Source organism: Pistacia vera, unplaced genomic scaffold (genome assembly GCF_008641045.1).
Source record: "Pistacia vera cultivar Batoury unplaced genomic scaffold, PisVer_v2 Contig679, whole genome shotgun sequence".
Taxonomy (NCBI): domain Eukaryota; kingdom Viridiplantae; phylum Streptophyta; class Magnoliopsida; order Sapindales; family Anacardiaceae; genus Pistacia; species Pistacia vera.
In genome coordinates this window covers 390,827-409,975 of record NW_022196533.1, presented here as the reverse complement: position 1 = coordinate 409,975, position 19,149 = coordinate 390,827, and the positions used below count along the sequence as shown (strand labels likewise).

Here is a 19,149-nt window from a genome sequence, read left to right as displayed (position 1 = left end):
TTATTGTTATATGATCCTATTTATATTTGTTTCTTACATAAAGATGGTATAGATAATAATAAAAAAGAAGATGTAATGAAGATAAGATCCAATATATAATCCTAATAACTGTACTCTCCATGCCAGTCGGTTACAACGGAAGAACTCCTCTATCTCTATCTCCTACTATATATCCCAGTATACCTAAGTCACTCCTCTCAGCTTATCACATTATGCTTTTATCTCTGAACCAATATCCCAGTTTTATTAAAAAAACCAAAACCCCAGTTTTCTTGGTGCACAGCGGCAAGATTTTCTTGGAGAATTGTTCGTAGTGGTTTTAGAGATCTTTGACCAACCAAAGTTACAATGGAAAAGCGATTTATTGTTCGTTATGATCAAACTCTGGACTCAAATTTCTACATGTGTCGTGGATGTCGTACCCACATTGCTTTGATTAATGATAGCATCTTGACAGTAAGTATATCTCTCTCTGATCTTCTTATTATGCATTTGCTTTATTGTTATTCAAATTTGTTTCTGATTTTAAAAGGGTAAAGCCTATTAAGAAGGTTGAAGTTCTGGGTTCTTGATTTTATCTGTCAAACAGTTTTTACTTTCTTGAAACTACTAAAATATTGACGTGCATATATTATTCTGCATATTCCACTATAGTGTTTGATGTGAAAATTGGTCATCTCTGAATGCTCTTTCTGTTCAGAATTTCTCAGTTATCATCTATATTTTTAACTTGAAGATAATTTATCAGCTCTTTCTGTACTTTGCAAAACATTCAGAAAAGAGTCTAAGAAAGTGTCTGCTGATTTATAAGAAAAGTATTCAACTGTACAGCAAGATATTGTTTCAGATGAATTCTGTAAAGCATTTAGGATATATTGTTTAATACATATAGCATCACTTACTCTTATCTTAACTATTTCAATGCATTTGGCAGCATAAACGGTTTGGGGCAGTTCTCCTAAAACATGCGTAAGACATTCATGAACTCCAAATTGATTACTATCATTGCTATCAGAGATAGTGACTTTGTAAGTTTTGCTCTATGGCAGTGACAACTTGGTGATTGAAAACCCAGAAGATTATGTCGACATTGTCTGTATCACAGTAGCATTTGTCTATTGTGGCGAATGCACCATGTACTTGGGCTGGAAATGTGTAAGATTTTGTCTGCAGTATTTAGCCACCTCTAAAATTTCTCTTTTACTCCATCAAATGAAATAATTTAGAATATTCTATATTCTTCAGGTTGACATAGTGGATGGTCCCAGTGATCTGTTCCAAGAAGGAAAAATTGCCCTCTATTTGTAGGTGTTTGACATAGTTCCAGTACAGTTTTTTTTTTTTTGGTTGTGAATTTAGTGAAACAATCTGAAACTGAAACGGAAACTGAATGTAGGCATAACCTGTTGTTCTGGAATGGAAAGGAAGTAGTAGAAGCAGACACAATGAAACCAGCTGAGAAAATGTTAGTTTCCAGGGAAATGATGGTTCACTGAAGGACTCAATGACAAGCATTTCAGCACAGAATACCATTTTTATTCTTCTGATATACATTTGACTCAGTACTCTCAATATGAGAACCCAGAAATTTTGTTCTTGTTATTACAAAACTATTTGAGACACTTGGGAAAATTTATCATTCAAGTGTCTAAAGTCCTATGCAAAAATAATTTCCTCTCATCATCATATAATTCAAACAACTTTTACTTATATTAATATATCATTTTGTTGAAAAATCTAAATTATATGACAAATTCAACTAACAGCAAGATGGGTTTAGCTAACTATCTCTGGTTGATCGTTTGGCTTGATAGAGACTTTTGAATGTATTAGTCAAGAGATTCTGAGTTCGAGTCCCTCCTCGGTTGCTAATAGGGGTATATACTAACGGTCGATAGTTTCAGGGTCTCAGAGGATTAGTTAACGTGCGTGTAAACTGGTTCAGACACTCTCGGTCAAAAAAAAAAAAAAAAAAAAAAACACTGATGGGCTTAGCTATAGATACTTCATTACCACGTTTGGTTGTCAAATAATATAAGATTTTGTTAATCTTCCAATACCAATAATATTATTGGTAATATAGGAGGTAATCTGATTACCTCTATTTTCTTATGTATTTTAAGATTATTTGGTAATCTTATTTTTGTTACAATTTTATCTCTTATTAATAAAATTTTAGGATAATAATACTCTTGTTTTAAAAAAAATTTACAAAAATACCAATAGATTTTTTTATTCTTATATACAAAGTTTTTAGAACATAAATACCCCTAGAATTTAAAAAATTATTCAAGGGTGGTGGCCAGATCCAATCATCGGCCACCACTGCATGCGGCGACAGAATGGCGAGCAACCAGCCATATTTGGTTAGTTGAAAACAGTCAAATCTAGCCTTTCATGGCCAGATCTCCACTGTCATTGCCGCCGATGGTGGTGGCAAGCTACCAACAGTGGCTTGGAATAGGTATGGATGTTTTTGTTAAGTTTTAAACATTTTTATTACTGTGGTGTTTTAACTAAATCTAAAATATATGGGGTTAAAAGAGATTTTTCAAAAAATGATAATATATTAATATTAAAAAAGAGAGACAATTTAATAATTTATATAATAAACAAATATTCCGATATATAATTTATCTTTCCATCAAAATCCGTTCACACTAATACAAGACCCTAAATCATAACAAGACTAGTCTTCTTCTCAGTTTTTCACATTCCACAACCAACACCACTCTCCACCAAGCTGAAATAAACCGAAGTTACATGTTGTTGGAATTAAAAGCGTAGTTTTAAGTACTTCAGTCACAACGTCTAAAGAAGATTTTGAATCCTAAAATGGCAAAAAGACTCAGCTCCAATCTTTTCGTTAGCCGTAACCTCTCTCTAAAACCCTTCTTATCTACTTAAGTAATTATGTGGGGGGGTTTTGATGATTGATTGATTTTATTTGTAGATTTGTCTTCTTATACAACCAAACAAGCACTGAAGGGATTGTTTTCGCGATTTGGCGTTGTTACAGAAGGTGATTTTAGCATTATATAACATCATATGTTTCATTTGAACCCTTTTTTTTTTTTTTTTTTTTTAAGCTTACAACTAATTTGTTATTAATTTTGGGCTGCTGAATTGTGTGTATAGCTAGGCTAGTTTTAGACCCAACAACTCAAAGGCCAAAAGGGTTCGGTTTTGTCTCTTTTGAATCAGAGGTTGAGGCGCAGAAAGCGTTAAAGGCTATGAATGGCAGGGTAATTCTCAACTTCGTGTCCACTTTAGGATTTAATGTTTTTTTTCCCAGTATGCATATAATAGAGTTCGATTATGAAGGTTCTAAGAAATTGTTGTGTAATCATGACTATTGGATTAAATAATCTCTGTTCTAATGCATTGCCTATTTCAATTTGGTTTTAAGTACAGATAGTTTTGTTTCTTTAGTCAATTTTGTTGAATATTTGAGTTGAGTGTAATAACTTTAGTGATTGTTTTGAGCTAAGTATCACAGAAGCTTCTAAATGGAAGCTGTATCATGTATTGATCAATCATATACAGAGTCGGAGACTAAATATTTAAATTTTAGAAGTGAATCAGATACTTTCAAAATATTATCTTTTTTATTATTTCATCCTTGCATACCTTATCCAGATCGTTTAGAATTTTGCAAACTTCCACATCCATATTACATCGTATACCCATATCTGTGTTTGTATTCTGTGTATGCATGTTGTTCATACCTTTTTATTATTCCTTGACAGCATATCATTTGCAATTGCATGATGTCCTACCATATTTTTGTTCTATCAAGAAAGAAAGCATTTCTTATTACACTTCATGTACTTCATTAGTCTTCAAATTATGAAGTGAATTGAGAAAATGGTGGGCTATTGACCTTTTACCTCAAAAGAAAGTATCTTTCTCGCTTTGCGGTTGACGCCAGCAAGTTGGAAAACATATTTCTAGCACTGTTTATATTGTGCCAAGTAGGACTAAAGCAAAAGCGAATAGGGATAATAGAGAGCAAGACAGTGGTGATGTGGCACGCTTGTGGCTTTAGTTTTCAATTTTCAATTTCATTGGGAAATGGAGAATACTGCTATTAAAGGGTAGTAATGTTCTCAACATTTAGGCCTTTATGTATAAACAGTGTTATATAGTCATCAAAAGTATAAGGCATCTTATGTTTCAGAAATGCCAAAGTTAAATAGACGGTTTATTCTACTATTGTCAACCATTCTTAGTAATTTTAAGTTTAGATGATTCATCTAGTCAGAATAAAGGGAGAAAAAGAAAAGTGACTCTGTATATTTAAACTAAATGGTTTATATGTTGTCTCCTATCAGTTATTAAACCATTGTAACAGGCAACTTAGGTTCAAGCCTGAACCATTTAATTGATATGGATGTTATTTCTTTCGAACCTAGGTTGATTGATTATTGATATTTATTATGAGAAGTTAGATTTTATTGCACTTCTCTTTCTCTCTAGAATATTTTTATGGCGGATATTTGAGGCTGACCTGCCAACCAGCTTGAAGTTGGCATATTTGGTTGAGCTACATTTTGATAGGGATTTTTAATCTCTCTTTCAATGGATTTTTCAGCTTGAGTCAGTGTTGACAGTGTTAGTTTAGCTGGATTATTGAATAGATTAGTTCCAACTTGAGCTGTTGGATATGCTTGGCCCAAGACTAAGTTGTTTCAAGTTATCCTTAAAACTGTTCTCTCTGTCCTGTGCAATTTATCGGGCTGACAGTTGGCTGGTTGTATTAGAATACATGTACTGATGGATGTGTCGATTATTAATTTGTCAACCTACTTACAGGTAATTCAATAAACTGACCTTCCACATCTTACTCAGTGTAAGCCATAAGGGTGAACAGTATGAAGGCAGTCTTTGTTGTATTTGATATGTTGTGGCTCTTTGTCAATATACTCTATTCGCTGGTTTTTTTAATACCAAATTCAGGGGTTTTTCACATTTGATCGTTAATCAATATTTTAGGCTGCGTGCACTTTTCTTCCTTCACTTCTCCAACATAAGCTTCAAAATGTGAAACCTTTTACTGTATTTCCTTGATGATTGTAATTACCTGTTTGTAGATGTTATAAAACTTATATCTAAAAACACCTCCAGTCTACTTGTTTGAGTTTTTGTTGTTTTGTGCAGATTGTTAATGGGAGGCTGATCTTTGTTGAAGTTGCAAAGAAAGAAGATCCTGGAGAGGGTCCTAGCTCCTGACTGAAAAAAATGGCAGTTTTCGAAATGTTTCTGAATCACATTGCTTTTCATGAAAAAATACCGATTGGAGGGTTTTAAGTATTTAATCAAATGACATTGAGCGTTTTTCCCATTGCGTCTCAAGAAACAGGTGGGTTATTTCCTTGCAAAATTGTGCTCAATTTCATATGTGGCAATTCTATCAAGATCGCTTTTGTTAGTTGGGAAAAGAATCTGCACGATACAGTGTTGTTCTTAGAAGTTTTCCTCTTGAGAAACCTAAATATATTTTTAATTTATGTGAATGTGTAGCATCATACTCACAAGCTTGAGATCTGATTAACCCGTTAATATATACGCTGCTGTTAACTGAGAATCCTGGGATATGCTGCTTATAATGTTCCAATTTGAATACTGGAATCATAGCAGTGAAGTTAATATTTACCTTGTTAGAAATTATAAAGCAACTTTTCCGTTTTTGGCTTTTGATGAGGACTTTAATACACCTAGATGTCCAGATTTCCTCTGTAAGTTTCAAAACAGGAGCACAGAATGCAATCTTTCACAATCTGGCTGTTAATATTTTTGTTCCAGTACATGGATCATGATGTGGTACTCATTCCAGGTTAGTAGTTACTACCATTGAAAATTATTGGAGTGAGCATCTTGGCTTCACTAAAATCCTGGCAATTTTCTTATCTTAGAGACCAAGTTTCATTGTCTCCATACACAATTTAGGGTACCAAAGAAGTCCTACATATCATGAATTCCTAGCATCTTCGGTAGCCGATTAACGAATGTGCTTGACTCATTTCCTCTTGACATGTTCAATACGATGACATTCCGGGCACAGAATCAGAATTCTCTTTGTGTCCTGGATGTCAGAACCACATTTCTTCACTTCAAGACGCCTTTCATTATGCTTTTCAATGTGCAACGGTTTTGTCTGTAACATAAACTGAGTCTCTTGCTATGTAACAGAATCTCATCTAGATGTGACCACAGTCACATAGTTTTAATTCCCAGACCACCATTGATGTACATTAATATAGTTCATCATCAATGACAAGTGTACCAGCAACAGTGAGAGTGTCAGCCATTTGTTTCATTTTAAGTACATTGAGGAGATGGATTAGAAATTGAAGCAGAGTATTCATCCCCTGATTTGGACTGTTTGCGTTGCGTTACGAAGAATTGAAAGTCTCCAATGATTGAAGAAACGTTGAGGCACAATCTAAACTATAACACAGTAAAGTTTTATTTACCCTCATTCTAGAAGTTGATTTCTTAGCTTATACTACAATTACATCAAAGCTAAAATACGGCAATTAACGATAGTGAAATAATTCCAAAAACACTCTTATTAAAAATGTAAAATTTTAATGTCTTTTCAAGCATTGCTATCTCCAGATCTCTGGTGAAAAAATGCCGTCTTGTGTAGCGTAATGTACATGGTTGTGAAAAAAATAGTCATATCACACTTTGAATAGAGGATATTTGGCTGCAATACACCTTTTTAAAGATTGCCTTGGTATGGTTCCAATGATTGTTATAATGGTTTACTCAAAAGTCAAAACTTTATTCAAATCCCTTTTATTTGGAAAATTAAATAGAAATAACCTTTCTTGTGGCTAGTTTACCAAGGTTGAAGTTGATCAAACTTGACGATTGAAAGGGTAAATAAGCACCCATGAATCTCACCAAGAGATGATAAATATATTTTTCTTCTAAATTGAAGTATAGTATATTAGTTTCTAGCTACAAATCTTTATGTGCTTGGAAATATACAGCAAACATATATTATTACGATGACGAAGCTTCAGAGGGTGAGTACATTCTGATCCTTATGAAGCGGGTGAAGAAGAAGTTAATGAAGTATTGGACAGCTACGAGGTAGTGAAATGAACCTCAAAGGAAAATTAAAGGTGAGATTTCATAAGAGTACTATAATTAAACCTTAGCTTATTGCCTCAAACCCAAATGATGAATTGCAGAAAGATTTTTAGGCACTTGGTGTTTGTTGTGGCCAGGCTTTATAAAAATTACACACCTGGAGATGATAAGCATTCTTATTGTATTAAGAATTTAGAAATGATGGAAGATATTACATTGAAAAACTATTAGAATAACAAACTTCCAAAACGCAATATTACACCTACAGGTATTACATAATTTGCTTCACAGAACATATGGTTTGAATGAGAGTGAGCAACGCAATCCCAGCTCCTGTAACAGTGGCGGTGCCTCGCCAAAGATCCTTGAAGTACACACTTTTTAACGTTGCTTTGGTATGATTCCAAGGATTGTTATAGTGTGCTTTCAATTCCATGCTGGTTTTATAATAACATGACCTACTTCTATGAATTTGTAAGCTAAGTTTGTTGAACAAATTCACTACAGAAATATTATCCCCCAGACGATTTCTAATTATCCCCTTTCCAACAAGCAAATCCACGTCTTTCTCACTATTAATAAGATAATCCATTAACCTCACGTAATTGCAAACTCGAGTATTCGATGGATAATGACACTGCTCCAAAGCCTTTATGTTTCGAAGCAAACGTTCTGTCCCATAATCAGCCACTACCAAATGAGGTATTTGCAATTCATGAACTTCAAAGTATGAAATCAGCCGCTTTCGCTTCTTAAATCTTATGTCGAGTAACGATGTTCTTGCAATACCCTTAAACTTCACTCCCGACTCGTGCAACTTTACTGCACAAGGTAAATCTGAAATGAACCCTTGCTCTAACTCCTTTCTCCGTGGGAAATTTTTGAAGAGAGTACTTCTTCTCAAATCAGTGAAATGTTTAACCACCATCTCAGTGGGTAAGGTATTGGATAAACATAAGAATTTATGAGAAAGATCCCTGAAGGTAGGAGTTTCAAAAGCTAAATTGTATAATTCCTCGAGGACAAAGAATGGAAGTTGATTTTCAAGTAGCTGCAAATCCATCTTTAGGGAAAACCTTGTTGTTGGAATCTTTAACAAAAAATTGTCACTTCTATCGTTATGGTAACTCCTTAGGAAAAGCTCGAGGATGAAGATAGCATCATGTTGAATCATGGTTATAAATGCATCACTCTCCATTTTAATGACCTCTGCATAACAAGTACGAATTCGCTGTTCGTTGTTTTCTATGAAGCTTAAAAGTTCGTCACATTTCTCAACTGTTATTCGCTTGAGAAAACTTTCCATATACTTTATTTTCTGTCTTTCCATGAAAGCTAATTCTTCTTTACCGTGGTGAAGAGGACCTATTGAAACAAACCGAGGAGTGTAGGCTTCTTCATTTATTCTGCGAATGCTCTTAGGAACCCTGCAAATATAACACTGAAGAGTAGGCTCAGGATCTGATAAGTTTTCTTCAATGATATCAATTAGCAAATCTTTGCTCTGGTCCTCATCTTTACAGGCGGCAGTACTACTCATCTTCAAACCCATATTCCTACATTAAAAAAAAAAAAAGATTTGTGAGTAATGTTCCTCCTCTCTAATTCTAGACTGGGATGTGTTAATAATATTTATGGTTAGTATCTCTGACTCTTCAAAATTCTATATATTCTTGTTCATCACCTTGATATCGTGTGTTTCCTCTATATTCTGTGCAGATTTCAGAAATTAAGACTATAGTTTTGTGTATGAGCTTATTTACTTAAAATTGCCTCGAGTTCCTAACTTATATGCATGTATTAGTTTCTCATATATTACAAATATTTATTCATATACGATACTACACCATCTCTCATATCCCCAACACTTGGATGCTAATTAAGGGCTTCTTTTTTGTTTATAATCCTAAAATAATTCTAAAACAAAAATAAATAAATTGTAAACAAATATTATGTTGAGTTGCTACTTACTAGTTTATGCATGTTTTTAGGTGAAATGACATCTAATATACGTTAAAATGAGTTGATAGATATAACATCTTAAACTATTCTCAGAGTTAGAAACTATAGAAACATAGAACAAATTTTGTTCGTTTTCTTTGTAAGCATATACTTTGATATTCATAATGAAATGAATATTCATTCCATGTTATTTATGCACACTTTATTAATTTTTTAAACCAAACATCGGAATAACTAGGAATAATTTCTTTTGGACTAGAATGATAAACAGAAATAACATGAATATATAATTAAAAATAATGAAACAGATGCAAATTTGAACCTGAATATTTTGGCCAAAAAATTAATAAGTAGTTGACAGCACCAGAGCTCCTCCTCTCAAATATATATTTTAATCGCAGAGAAATGCCCCATAAACTAATGGTATCCCACTCCCACAGTCCCTCTCTTCTCGACAGGTCCACTATATATATAAGAAGACTAATAGCTAATTGAGTCAACTTTTCTCCCACCTGTTGGTCAATAATTAAATAGATACCAAATGGGTAACAACCATTTGCAAGAAATAAATGCTTCTATAGAGGTTTATCTGATTATCTGGTCATACCCAAGATATAATAAATAGAAGAGAGTTATAGTTAAAATGGTAAAGAGGGTAACAGACAGGCAATCAAATTTTTTCAAAATTTAAAGAAAAAATAGAAAAAGAAATTGAATGAACAAGAAGACTTGGGCCAAGTCTTTTACCCAGTGTACAGGCCTCAAGCGACAGAGCTAAAAGATGAAATGTATTTGCCGATCAATAAATATATATGGAAGTGGTTGGCTTGTCATGCATGATAGAGTTAGTTGTCTTACATGAACAATAATTATTTGGTGATAGCAACTATCATGCATGATTCACGTTGTAGCAAATAATCAAGAGCAAAAAAATCCTAGAAGATAATATTGTAGAGTGATTTGAGATCGAGTAACTATTTTTTTTAAGATAATGTTCTACAGTATAATACCATATATTCCATCCGTTCTAAACCTCTTGGTTAAGAAAAAACAAAAAACAAAAAAAAAACAGAATAAAATGAGAGTTGTAGCAACCAAATATTACATGGAAATCATAAGCATTGTAGGAATTAATATAGTCAATTAAACATACTATACATATTATATACTGAAGCAATCCTATTAATTAATTGTAGACGACAAAATCTACGGTTATGAAGATAGAGTATGATCTTGCGAGTTTAAGGCCACCAGCAATTTGTTGCACATGCGCACACAAGAAAACAAGCGTGAAGCTTACGGAAAGCACCGGGGTGGTGTTTGCCTAGGCACTCTGACGCTCAAGTCAGCAAGGCTGGGTGAGGCTAATTTAGAGAGGGTAAGGGAAAGAAAAGGTTACTAGGAATCTAGCCGGAGATTAGGACTATGGCGGTGATGTAAGGCTCTCAAGAGTGAGACTATGGGGCTAGTAGGCGTAGTATTCTGTGCCTGTGTAGGATGTTTGAGTCCTAGTAGGACTGTGAGTCCTTGGAAGTTGAGGTTTAGTGAAAAAGAAAGGCTTTGACTCCCTTACCTTAGTGGGAGAGGGAGTCCCAACGGGTCTAAGATACGAATGTTAGACAAATTAGGATAGTAATTAATCTCTTCAGTAGAATCCGAATAGTTCCGGAGTAAGTAGGCAACCTTGGGATCCAAGTAGACACTAAGTTCCACAGGTGGTCTTGGATCAATGGGCCCAGACCCAGACAAGCTAATGGTGAGGTCTAAACGAATTGGGGCCTTTATTGGTTGGGCTCAAGCAGTAAGCAACATGGTAGGTGTAATGAGCAGGCCCAATATGCAAACCCTATATGGGCCTAATCGGAATTGGGCCATGACTCCAAGCTTTGTTAAAGGTGTCTTCGCCTTGGGCCTATTGAGGCCGAGGACATTTTTTGGCCCTAACATTAATTATCATAAAACAAATTAAGAACATGAATAAGTGAATTAATTAGAACCTGAATATTTTAGTAGAAAATGCAACAATAATAGTGTGGTTGAGAGCAGCAGTTTCTCGATCCTGAGATCCTCCTCTTGAATACTGTCACAACTCACAGGGATTTGTTATTGCCAGTAATACGTTTTCTCTTCTGCTTCCATTATTTGCCTTACTATGTGTTATATATAAACAAGTTCATCTTCTCAATTTAACGATTAAATAAAGACTGCAGTAATGTTAACCAGCAGACCTATACACACAGGTTGTCACCTGTTTCCTCGGCTTCTGCACATATTTCCTATATAAAAAATGCTAATTAATTGAATGACCAGAGAAAAGACTAAGTGAAGTCAATGTAAATTAATTAACTGGGGCTTACTACATAATTTACAAAGACGATGTACCTAACACCTATGTTGTAAACTTGAGTTAATCTTATCCTAATCAAGATTCAACACAATCAAACAAAGATCAAATACAGAAAAGGAACAACATGCAATCTTTTTACCGTGGTTCACTTGTTCAACATTGAACAAGCTACGTCCATGTTGAGCTCCAGAATATGCAGACTCGCTGCACTATTATTATTGTCACCAAAGATTACAACATACCACTCAATCTTCCCTTCAAGACCTTACTAACAAGAATCACACAGACTTCACTTCTATACCCATAAATCTATAACCCTAATGAGAATTCTAACCCTGATTCTCTACACCACAAAGAAACACAACTTTGATTGTTGAATCAACCACTGATTTACACAAAAGCAAAGTACTATACAAAGAACCCTAGTAGAGCAGTTTAGATTGAGCGATTTTGATCGAAAAAGACTGTTGAGAATGAGGAAAGACTTCAGCTTTTATATGATTGACCACTAGTAAGTCTTCAGCCGTTAGATTGCTTAGAGATCAATGGCTAGAAATGCAAGATGTATTAAAGCTAAAATGATAGCATAAAGGCTTCACTCATTAACAATCTCCACCTTGAAGCCTTGTTCTTTCTCCAGACAGTAACAAATTTTTGTAGCAAGCTTCTCACATACTCCTTCTCAGCTCTATAAGATCAGTTGATGTGCAGTAGGTTCAAGCAATGCTTGAACTTTGCAAGAGTTACCACTTTTGTTCCCATATTAGCTGGGTTCTTTTCAGTTGGTATTTTTAGCAGATTCAAATTCCCTTTTGTGATTTGGTCTCGAACAAAATGATACTTCACATCCACGTGTTTCGTCCTCTAATGATATACAAGGTTTTTACTTAGATGAATGACACTTTGACTATCAGAATACATAGTCACAAGTCCATCCATCAAACTTGCTTCTTTCAAGATCTCTTGCAACCTTATTGCCTCCTTAAATGCATCAGTCACTATCACATATTCAGCTTCTATTGTGGATAGTGCAACCAATGGTTGTAGTTGTGATTTCCAATTGATGCAGTTTCCTCCTAAGGTGAAGCAATAGGCTGTAGTGGATTTCCTTGAGTCTCGATCACCTGCAAAATCAGAGTCTACATACCCAACAAGATCAAGTGTAGAGTTTCTTTTGCAAAAGTCTAATCCAACATGCATTGTGCTATTAATGTATCTAAGCAGCCATTTTAATGCAACCCAACGTTCTAATCCTGGATTTGACATAAACCTACTTAGTAATGATATTGCAAATGAAAGATTGGGTCTTGTGCTTATCATGGAGTACATGACAGATCTTATGGCACTTGAGTAGGGGATAATTTCCATTTTTAACCTTTCAACATCAATTTTGGGGCACTGCAATTTACTCAATGTAAAGTGACTTGCTAAGGGTATGTTAACAGGTTTAGATTCAGTCATTCTAAACCTAGAAGTCAGTTTTTGCAGGTATGGTAATTGGTGAAGTTTCAGCCTATTTAATTTTGAAATACACATCATTGACACTGATATTCAAGAAACTTATAGAGTAAAGTTGGCAAAGAAAAAATCCTTTTGGTTTGAGCCATTGCCTGATGTGAAACAGAAAAAGAAAAATAATTTTTCTTTTCACAGAGACAAGGCCGGGAATGAATTTTACTATTCTTTGGAGCCATTCAAGCACATTGTTAAGAGAAGGAATTTGAGTTGTGATAAAGAGCTTGGATTGTGCTGGTCTGGTAACAGACCTATCATCAAATTTGATTTCCCAGTTGTGCATTCACCAAGGTTGGAACTACACAACATTAGCATTTGAGAGGTAAGTTGATTTATCACAAAAGATTTTAGGCTAGCTTGCCACAATACACATATTGTGACATGTCAGGCAATGTGCAGGATGATCAGGTAAAGCAAAGAATCCATGCCGCCAATAATTTATACTTGAAGAAGCCATATCAAATGTATTCTTTGATTAAAATTTAGTACTTGACATTGATTTTGAGAATTTGCACATGTGTTTTTGTGGCTAAATGATGAATTTTCAAACGCTTCCCTTCTATGTAACAAAATTTAATTGTGGTATAATCCGAAATTCTTATAATAAAAATGATGTAAAAGGTGCACGGTCTTAGGTTCGATTCTTCATATAAGTATTCGCAATTTAAGTGGAAACTGTGACTGTAGGTTGCTACGCTAGTCTCTCCCAACAATTAATTGAGATGCAGGTAACCTTACTCGATTAAGGTTAAAGAAAAAATAATGTAAAAGTGATAAGAGTAAACAACATATTCCCACCTAAGGTTTGACGAAATCCCAGTTAGTACCATAGGTTTCATTTATTCCAGATTCCCACCCTTAAAGTGACAGAAAAACATTTGATATACCGGTAAAGGGGTAAATTGGTCATTTTACATGGGCGGCGCACGTTAGCAGACCACCGACTGTAACAGTCCTCTAGCGCACATTAGCAGCCGGCGTTCCCGACATTTTTCGCTCTTTTTCCGGCGATTCTTCCACCCAAAATCACCCTTGTCACCACCATTTGACTCCTATCCTCCCCTACAAAACCCCTAACCTTTCTTGCCACGGCAGCTCACCGTTTGCTGTCCACCACTTCATCGAAAAACGGTTGATGAACACGAACTCTCGGTCGGTGAATGACGACAAAACGGTTGTTGGGGACATAGGGGTTTTATAGATTTGGAGACGGTGGTTGCATTGGTGTTGCCCAATTGGATTTTCGCCGCTGGAATCGACCGGAATCCGGTGAAGAACACTAAAACACTAAGCCTAACGGCGCCGACGATTGGAGGGGTAAATGAGTCGGGATCGAAAGGGGTTTTGGACGACGGACTATGTGGAAGGTGATGGAGGTGACCAGGGGGTTCGACGTCGTTGGAAACAACCCATATCGGGCTGTTTCCGACGAGGGCGTATAGTGACCAAGAGTGTTTTTGATATAAGTTGAAAATAAAAAGGTAAGTTATAATTCTATTAATTTAGGGGTTAAACCATAATTTATTAATTTAGGGTTAAGGGCATTATGGTAATTGCACCCTCTAAAACCTAAAAATTCATAACACTATTACTTTAAGGGTGGGAATCTGGAATAAATGGAACCTATGGTACTAACTCGGATTTCTTCAAACCTTGGGTGGGAATATGTCGTTTACTCAAGTGATAAATATTAACATCAACCCGCCCCATAAACTCTCGCTTGTATTGTCATGGATATAAAATAGCAGCTGCTAAGCCTACCATACACGAGATTAGAGAAGGAATTATGGAGAGCAATGTTAAAAGCGGGTCGTCAGCTTCCTCAGGAGATCCGAACCCGTGCCCCATCTGTCTCGGACCCATGGTTCAAGACTCCTATCTTGATAAATGCTACCGTATGTTCACTCTAACCCTTTGTTTGGTTGCCTAGAAAATTACTGGAAAAGAAAATAAAATAAATAAAATTGGGTTTATCTTTTGTTTCTTCTAGGATATGTTTTTGACATTTTCATGAGTTGGGTTTCTCCAAAACATTAATTTAAGAAAGCCCTTTATGTCGAAACAGTGGAAGATATCGCTTATGTATTCATTAAATTTGTTTATTGGTAAAGTGACGATTTTATATAGAATCGAAGAGAAATTAATTGCGGCAAAAATGAATTTAACGTTAAAGATTAGATTTTTAATTTGTTGATATTTCTTGTTTCGATAACGTACTGGAATTGTGCTCGCAATCGACATTGTTGTACTTTGCGTTATTTACTTGTTATTTATTTATTTATTTTTGGGGGATTACATCTGTGAAAGTTAAGTGTGATTTCAAATTTTTATTTTGAAAAATATTCTGCCTGCATGTGCATTTAGTTACAAGTTAGAATATATTGATTAAGAAGAAAGTGGAATTTATCGGTTTTGATCATTTGTGAAGGCTTTGGATTTGCATTGCTGTGGTGCAGATAAGTTTTGTTATAACTGTATTATACAATGGACTAAAGTGGTTGCTAGCAAGCATTCGAGCCTGCTTTCTTCGGTAAAGTGTCCTTTATGCAAGGTTAGTGTTGTTTAGCATCTTCACGACATCTGCTAATATGATTTTCTAGTTGGGTGGGCTGGCAAGCCATGACAAGATGTAAATTTGAAAAGTTTTACTGATTATGCTATGTTTATACCAAGATGCAGACTGAGAACTTTTCAATCATCTAGGGATACGATGGAACTCATTTTCAAAGGCATTATATTGGTCAAAATTCTGGGGATAGGTAACTCTTTTCTTCAAAATTTTCTTTTCATGTTCATTAGATGTCTTTTTTCACTCTTTTACTTTTGCTAATTGCAGGTTTATCTTTTCAAAAGCCCGTAAGTATAGACTGCAATGCTATTACACAGAATCAGGTCTTAATCAGCGTTTCATTTGATTCTTTGACTTTAAATTTCTTGCCGTCATTTTGCTAATTTATCTTCTGACAAATCACTCGTACCCTGTATATGTTTTTTAGTCAATTATGTGTTCAATCAGGTATCTTAAATGACATATTCAATGTTTCTCGGTACTGGAAGTCTGGTAAGTATCATCAGTCAAATCAGTGGCTGCATGGTTGGTTGAGAAGGGAAATCCAAGCTCTGATGCAGGTATGATGTTCATCAGTCTCTTGGTTCTTGCAATTTCTTGCCCTTCTTTACTTAGAGCATGGTTGGACATCCAGTGAAAAGTTAAATTTCTCTATTTGCCCTACAGTAAATCCTCTGAAACTAAAAGGAGATTCCCTAATTGCCGTGCCGAATATTGGTTATATATCTTTTACTTGAGCCATCCTTTTTATGTAGTAAAGCATTGTTTGTAATCATGGCACCTATATCTGCAAATGTTTTTTTCCAATGGAGTGAGTTGGCCCACTTATATGTAAGACACTGAGATCTATTTTGGCTGTCAGAAATTTTATTTTGAAGTTCATCCAGTGGCGATTATTATACCATTTTCTCATTTTCAGCTGGAATATAACCCATAAGTTGGTGATGCTTGTAATGTTTATCTCATTTACCTTTAGAAGAAGCCCTATGTTTTTCTCCAAATTGGAGGAAAACGGTTTGACTATATTTTACTGTCTGAATTGCTTTCTGGAACATAAGCTGGTGATGCTTTTCTTGTCGAATTCAGATTATGAATCTACTTCATTGGGATAGCAAGATTACTAGACAATTTGGATCTGTTTTCTTGTGAGGATAAATGATAATTGACTAGATTTTTGGGGAACATATTGAAAAGTTCCTGTTGTTGACCGTAAATTTTAGCATTTTGGAGCTGAATCTAATAGCAGTAATTCTGTCTTTAATTTGTTTTTCACCAGAACAACCTGATTTCTAGTCTTCTGTGGCTCTTTTGAACTATGAAACAAAACTTTTTGCATTGGCAAGTTTAGGACCACCTGTATTATCGATATTGTCTATAATTGTGCTGTTTACAGGAGCTGACCATGCACTTACCTCTTCCAAACTTGTTATATGTTATATTACTAGTAAAATTCCTCTATATTTTGTTGACTATTGAAGACTGGTTTGCTTGCTTTTTTATAGGAGGAAGATGTTGAAATTGTTGTGCATCACATAGTTGGTGTGGTTGATTCATTTTTGAGGAGGTAATATTCAGTGTTGCTTGCATCTTAAATTTATGGAAATTGATTTGAAGTTTCTATCAATTGAAACCCCGTTTTTGTTTCCAGTTTTTTGGTTATGTATGATGAAACTTGTAATTTAACTTACCCAAATTTGCTATGATTTCCAGAAACGAGCATATGAGACGAGTAGAAAAACCTGAAGCAAAACAACAAGACTTGAAGGCTCTAGTCTCTGATGCGGCAAGACCTTTTCTAATGGCAAGAACAGATCGATTTGTGAACGAGATGGAACCTTTTCTTGCTTCTGGGTTTAACATTGAAGCCTATGATGCAGTCTACATGCAACGGTTGGGTTGGAACACTCCCAGAGTAACTATCGAGTCCACGGAAAGGGAATCCAGTGGGCAGGCCCCTGTAATAGTCCCATACTTGTATATCTTCGATGAGGATTCGGATGGAACTGATTGAATGTTTTCTTACTATTTCTGAAGTTTGTATTGACTTCCATTATTATGAGTTGATACTTTGTTGCCAGTTCTTGATATTTGAAGTCAGAAGAGGATCCTTGCCTTGAATCAATTGAGCCAAGGTCCCATGGTTAACTGAGTTTTCCATTGAATAGCTTTAGTTGTGAAGAAGACTATGATCTTTTTGAGGTTCCTAATTTCACTCAACTGGATTTAAATTTTTAAGTTGTGAAAATGCATCTAGTAATTCTCTTTCATGTCATATTATGGTGGGTGACAGGTCTTCTATTTTAGGTTATGTTTGAGAGGTGGGATTATGGGGTGGAAATTTGGAATTGGACTATTTTTTCCCATGTTTGGGTATTATTTTAGGAGACTGAGATTCGATGTATCCCAGTCTCCTTTATTTATCCTAAATCAATGGGATAAGAAATACCATGGGGAGCCACAGGAGCTCTTATGGGGTAACCAATTATTTGTTTTTCTTTCAGTAATTATACTCATTAAATTTATATATAATTTGAAATTATTATTAGTAATATTTTAGCTAATAATACTTTTTAAATAATATATATTTAAAAAATAATACTATTAAAATATTTTAATTAACTTTTATATGCAATATAATTTTATATTTAAAATTATAGATATTATATTGAACGATTATAGTATTAAAATAACTAGTTATTGGTTCAGGATATTGTGATTTAATTTGACACTCCTTGTGAACCGTTCACAAGGAGTGTAAAAAAATTAAGTCACAGTATTCTAACCCTGAAAATAATTAATATTATGTTTCATTCAAGTTTCTTATAAATATCACAATTATTAATATAAATAATTTAAATTCTGCAAATTGCACGGGCTTCGGAAAATTTTCAAAGGAACAGGGTACATCTTATTTTAGTCAAATAAATAGGGTTCTTTATGATATTAGTCAAATGAACACGGATCTTTCTGATACTAGTCAACTGATCAGGGTTCCTGTGTCGTAGGTGAAATGAACAGGGGACTTTCTGATATTAGTCAAATGCGCTGACCATTGGGTCATTATTATTCAAATGAACAAAGACTTTCTGCCGCCGTCCAATGGCGAGTAGCCACAAAGTCACTACATGTCTTGCGGTCCATTGTTGGCTGAAAGAAGTTTTATTGGCGGGATGTCTACCTCTGTTTATGATAACATCAAGGATAAAGCTGAGCTAACCATATACTGTGAGAACAATGGCAGTGGAAGTAATGGCGAGAGAAACAAATTATGGGGCTTTCGTGAAAAAAATTATTCTCCAGCCAGTCCCTTCACGTCATCCACTTTTGCAATTAAAGACATGCAAGTAATCACCATTCTGTTCTATGGGACGTACTTGTAAGTTTCCAACAAATTTATAGTACGGATACCTTATTCATAGTAAGGGTACTATACGGTACTAAACTTGCCCTCACTTATTTAATGTTCTAGTTCCCGCTTTGCTCCAACTTATTAAAATTCCTCGTTCCAGCTTTGCCCTAACACTCTTGCTACTACACTCCCTCAGCGACACCCACTTCTTCTTTTTCATCGGGTACGGCAACGACGACGATAACGACGACTGGCGACGACGAACGACGATACGACGACTGTGACAAAGAACGGTGACGACGA

The 19,149-nt window shown here is 35.0% G+C and overlaps 4 protein-coding genes and 1 long non-coding RNA gene across 5 annotated transcripts; 3 read left to right on the top strand and 2 right to left on the bottom strand.

The window, feature by feature from the left end:
- Positions 1-2,655: 2,655 nt before the first annotated feature.
- Positions 2,656-5,698, top strand: LOC116113423 (small RNA-binding protein 11, chloroplastic). The gene is made up of 4 exons (XM_031399584.1): positions 2,656-2,872; positions 2,954-3,022; positions 3,139-3,245; positions 5,161-5,698. Exons 1-4 carry the CDS (start codon positions 2,836-2,838, stop codon positions 5,230-5,232), a joined length of 285 nt encoding a protein of 94 aa, XP_031255444.1. The 5' UTR covers positions 2,656-2,835; the 3' UTR covers positions 5,233-5,698.
- Positions 5,699-7,265: 1,567 nt separating this feature from the next.
- Positions 7,266-9,496, bottom strand: LOC116113422 (UPF0481 protein At3g47200-like). Its single transcript, XM_031399583.1, has 2 exons — positions 9,389-9,496; positions 7,266-8,660 (listed from the first exon to the last, which is right to left on the bottom strand). Exon 2 carries the CDS (start codon positions 8,654-8,656, stop codon positions 7,376-7,378), a length of 1,281 nt encoding a protein of 426 aa, XP_031255443.1. The 5' UTR covers positions 8,657-8,660; positions 9,389-9,496; the 3' UTR covers positions 7,266-7,375.
- Positions 9,497-12,277: 2,781 nt separating this feature from the next.
- On the bottom strand, positions 12,278-12,781 carry LOC116113443 (secreted RxLR effector protein 161-like). The gene has a single exon (XM_031399600.1). The coding sequence runs from the start codon at positions 12,779-12,781 to the stop codon at positions 12,278-12,280; it is 504 nt and encodes a 167-aa protein (XP_031255460.1).
- A 1,850-nt stretch (positions 12,782-14,631) lies between these two features.
- Positions 14,632-15,630, top strand: LOC116113424. Its single transcript, XR_004125410.1, has 3 exons — positions 14,632-14,823; positions 15,385-15,479; positions 15,608-15,630. It is a non-coding gene; the product is annotated as an uncharacterized LOC116113424 (long non-coding RNA).
- An 8-nt stretch (positions 15,631-15,638) lies between these two features.
- LOC116113442 lies at positions 15,639-17,623 on the top strand. The gene is made up of 5 exons (XM_031399599.1): positions 15,639-15,657; positions 15,728-15,820; positions 15,945-16,057; positions 17,000-17,061; positions 17,208-17,623. Exons 1-5 carry the CDS (start codon positions 15,639-15,641, stop codon positions 17,506-17,508), a joined length of 588 nt encoding a protein of 195 aa, XP_031255459.1. The 3' UTR covers positions 17,509-17,623.
- The last annotated feature ends 1,526 nt before the right edge of the window (positions 17,624-19,149 follow it).

What these genes read in the sequence shown, in the direction of transcription:
- LOC116113443 (XM_031399600.1), bottom strand. Translation starts at nt 12,781, where the DNA reads ATGGAAATTATCCCCTACTCAAGTGCCATAAGATCTGTCATGTACTCC.
- LOC116113423 (XM_031399584.1), top strand. Translation starts at nt 2,836, where the DNA reads ATGGCAAAAAGACTCAGCTCCAATCTTTTCGTTAGCC. An exon ending in ATTTGGCGTTGTTACAGAAG is followed by an intron (nt 3,023 to 3,138) that starts GTGATTTTAGCA and finishes TTGTGTGTATAG; the next exon opens with CTAGGCTAGTTTTAGACCCA. An exon ending in TAAAGGCTATGAATGGCAGG is followed by an intron (nt 3,246 to 5,160) that starts GTAATTCTCAAC and finishes TGTTTTGTGCAG; the next exon opens with ATTGTTAATGGGAGGCTGAT.
- LOC116113422 (XM_031399583.1), bottom strand. Translation starts at nt 8,656, where the DNA reads ATGGGTTTGAAGATGAGTAGTACTGCCGCCTGTAAAGATGAGGACCAG.
- LOC116113442 (XM_031399599.1), top strand. An exon ending in ATGCTATTACACAGAATCAG is followed by an intron (nt 15,821 to 15,944) that starts GTCTTAATCAGC and finishes GTGTTCAATCAG; the next exon opens with GTATCTTAAATGACATATTC. An exon ending in AAATCCAAGCTCTGATGCAG is followed by an intron (nt 16,058 to 16,999) that starts GTATGATGTTCA and finishes GCTTTTTTATAG; the next exon opens with GAGGAAGATGTTGAAATTGT.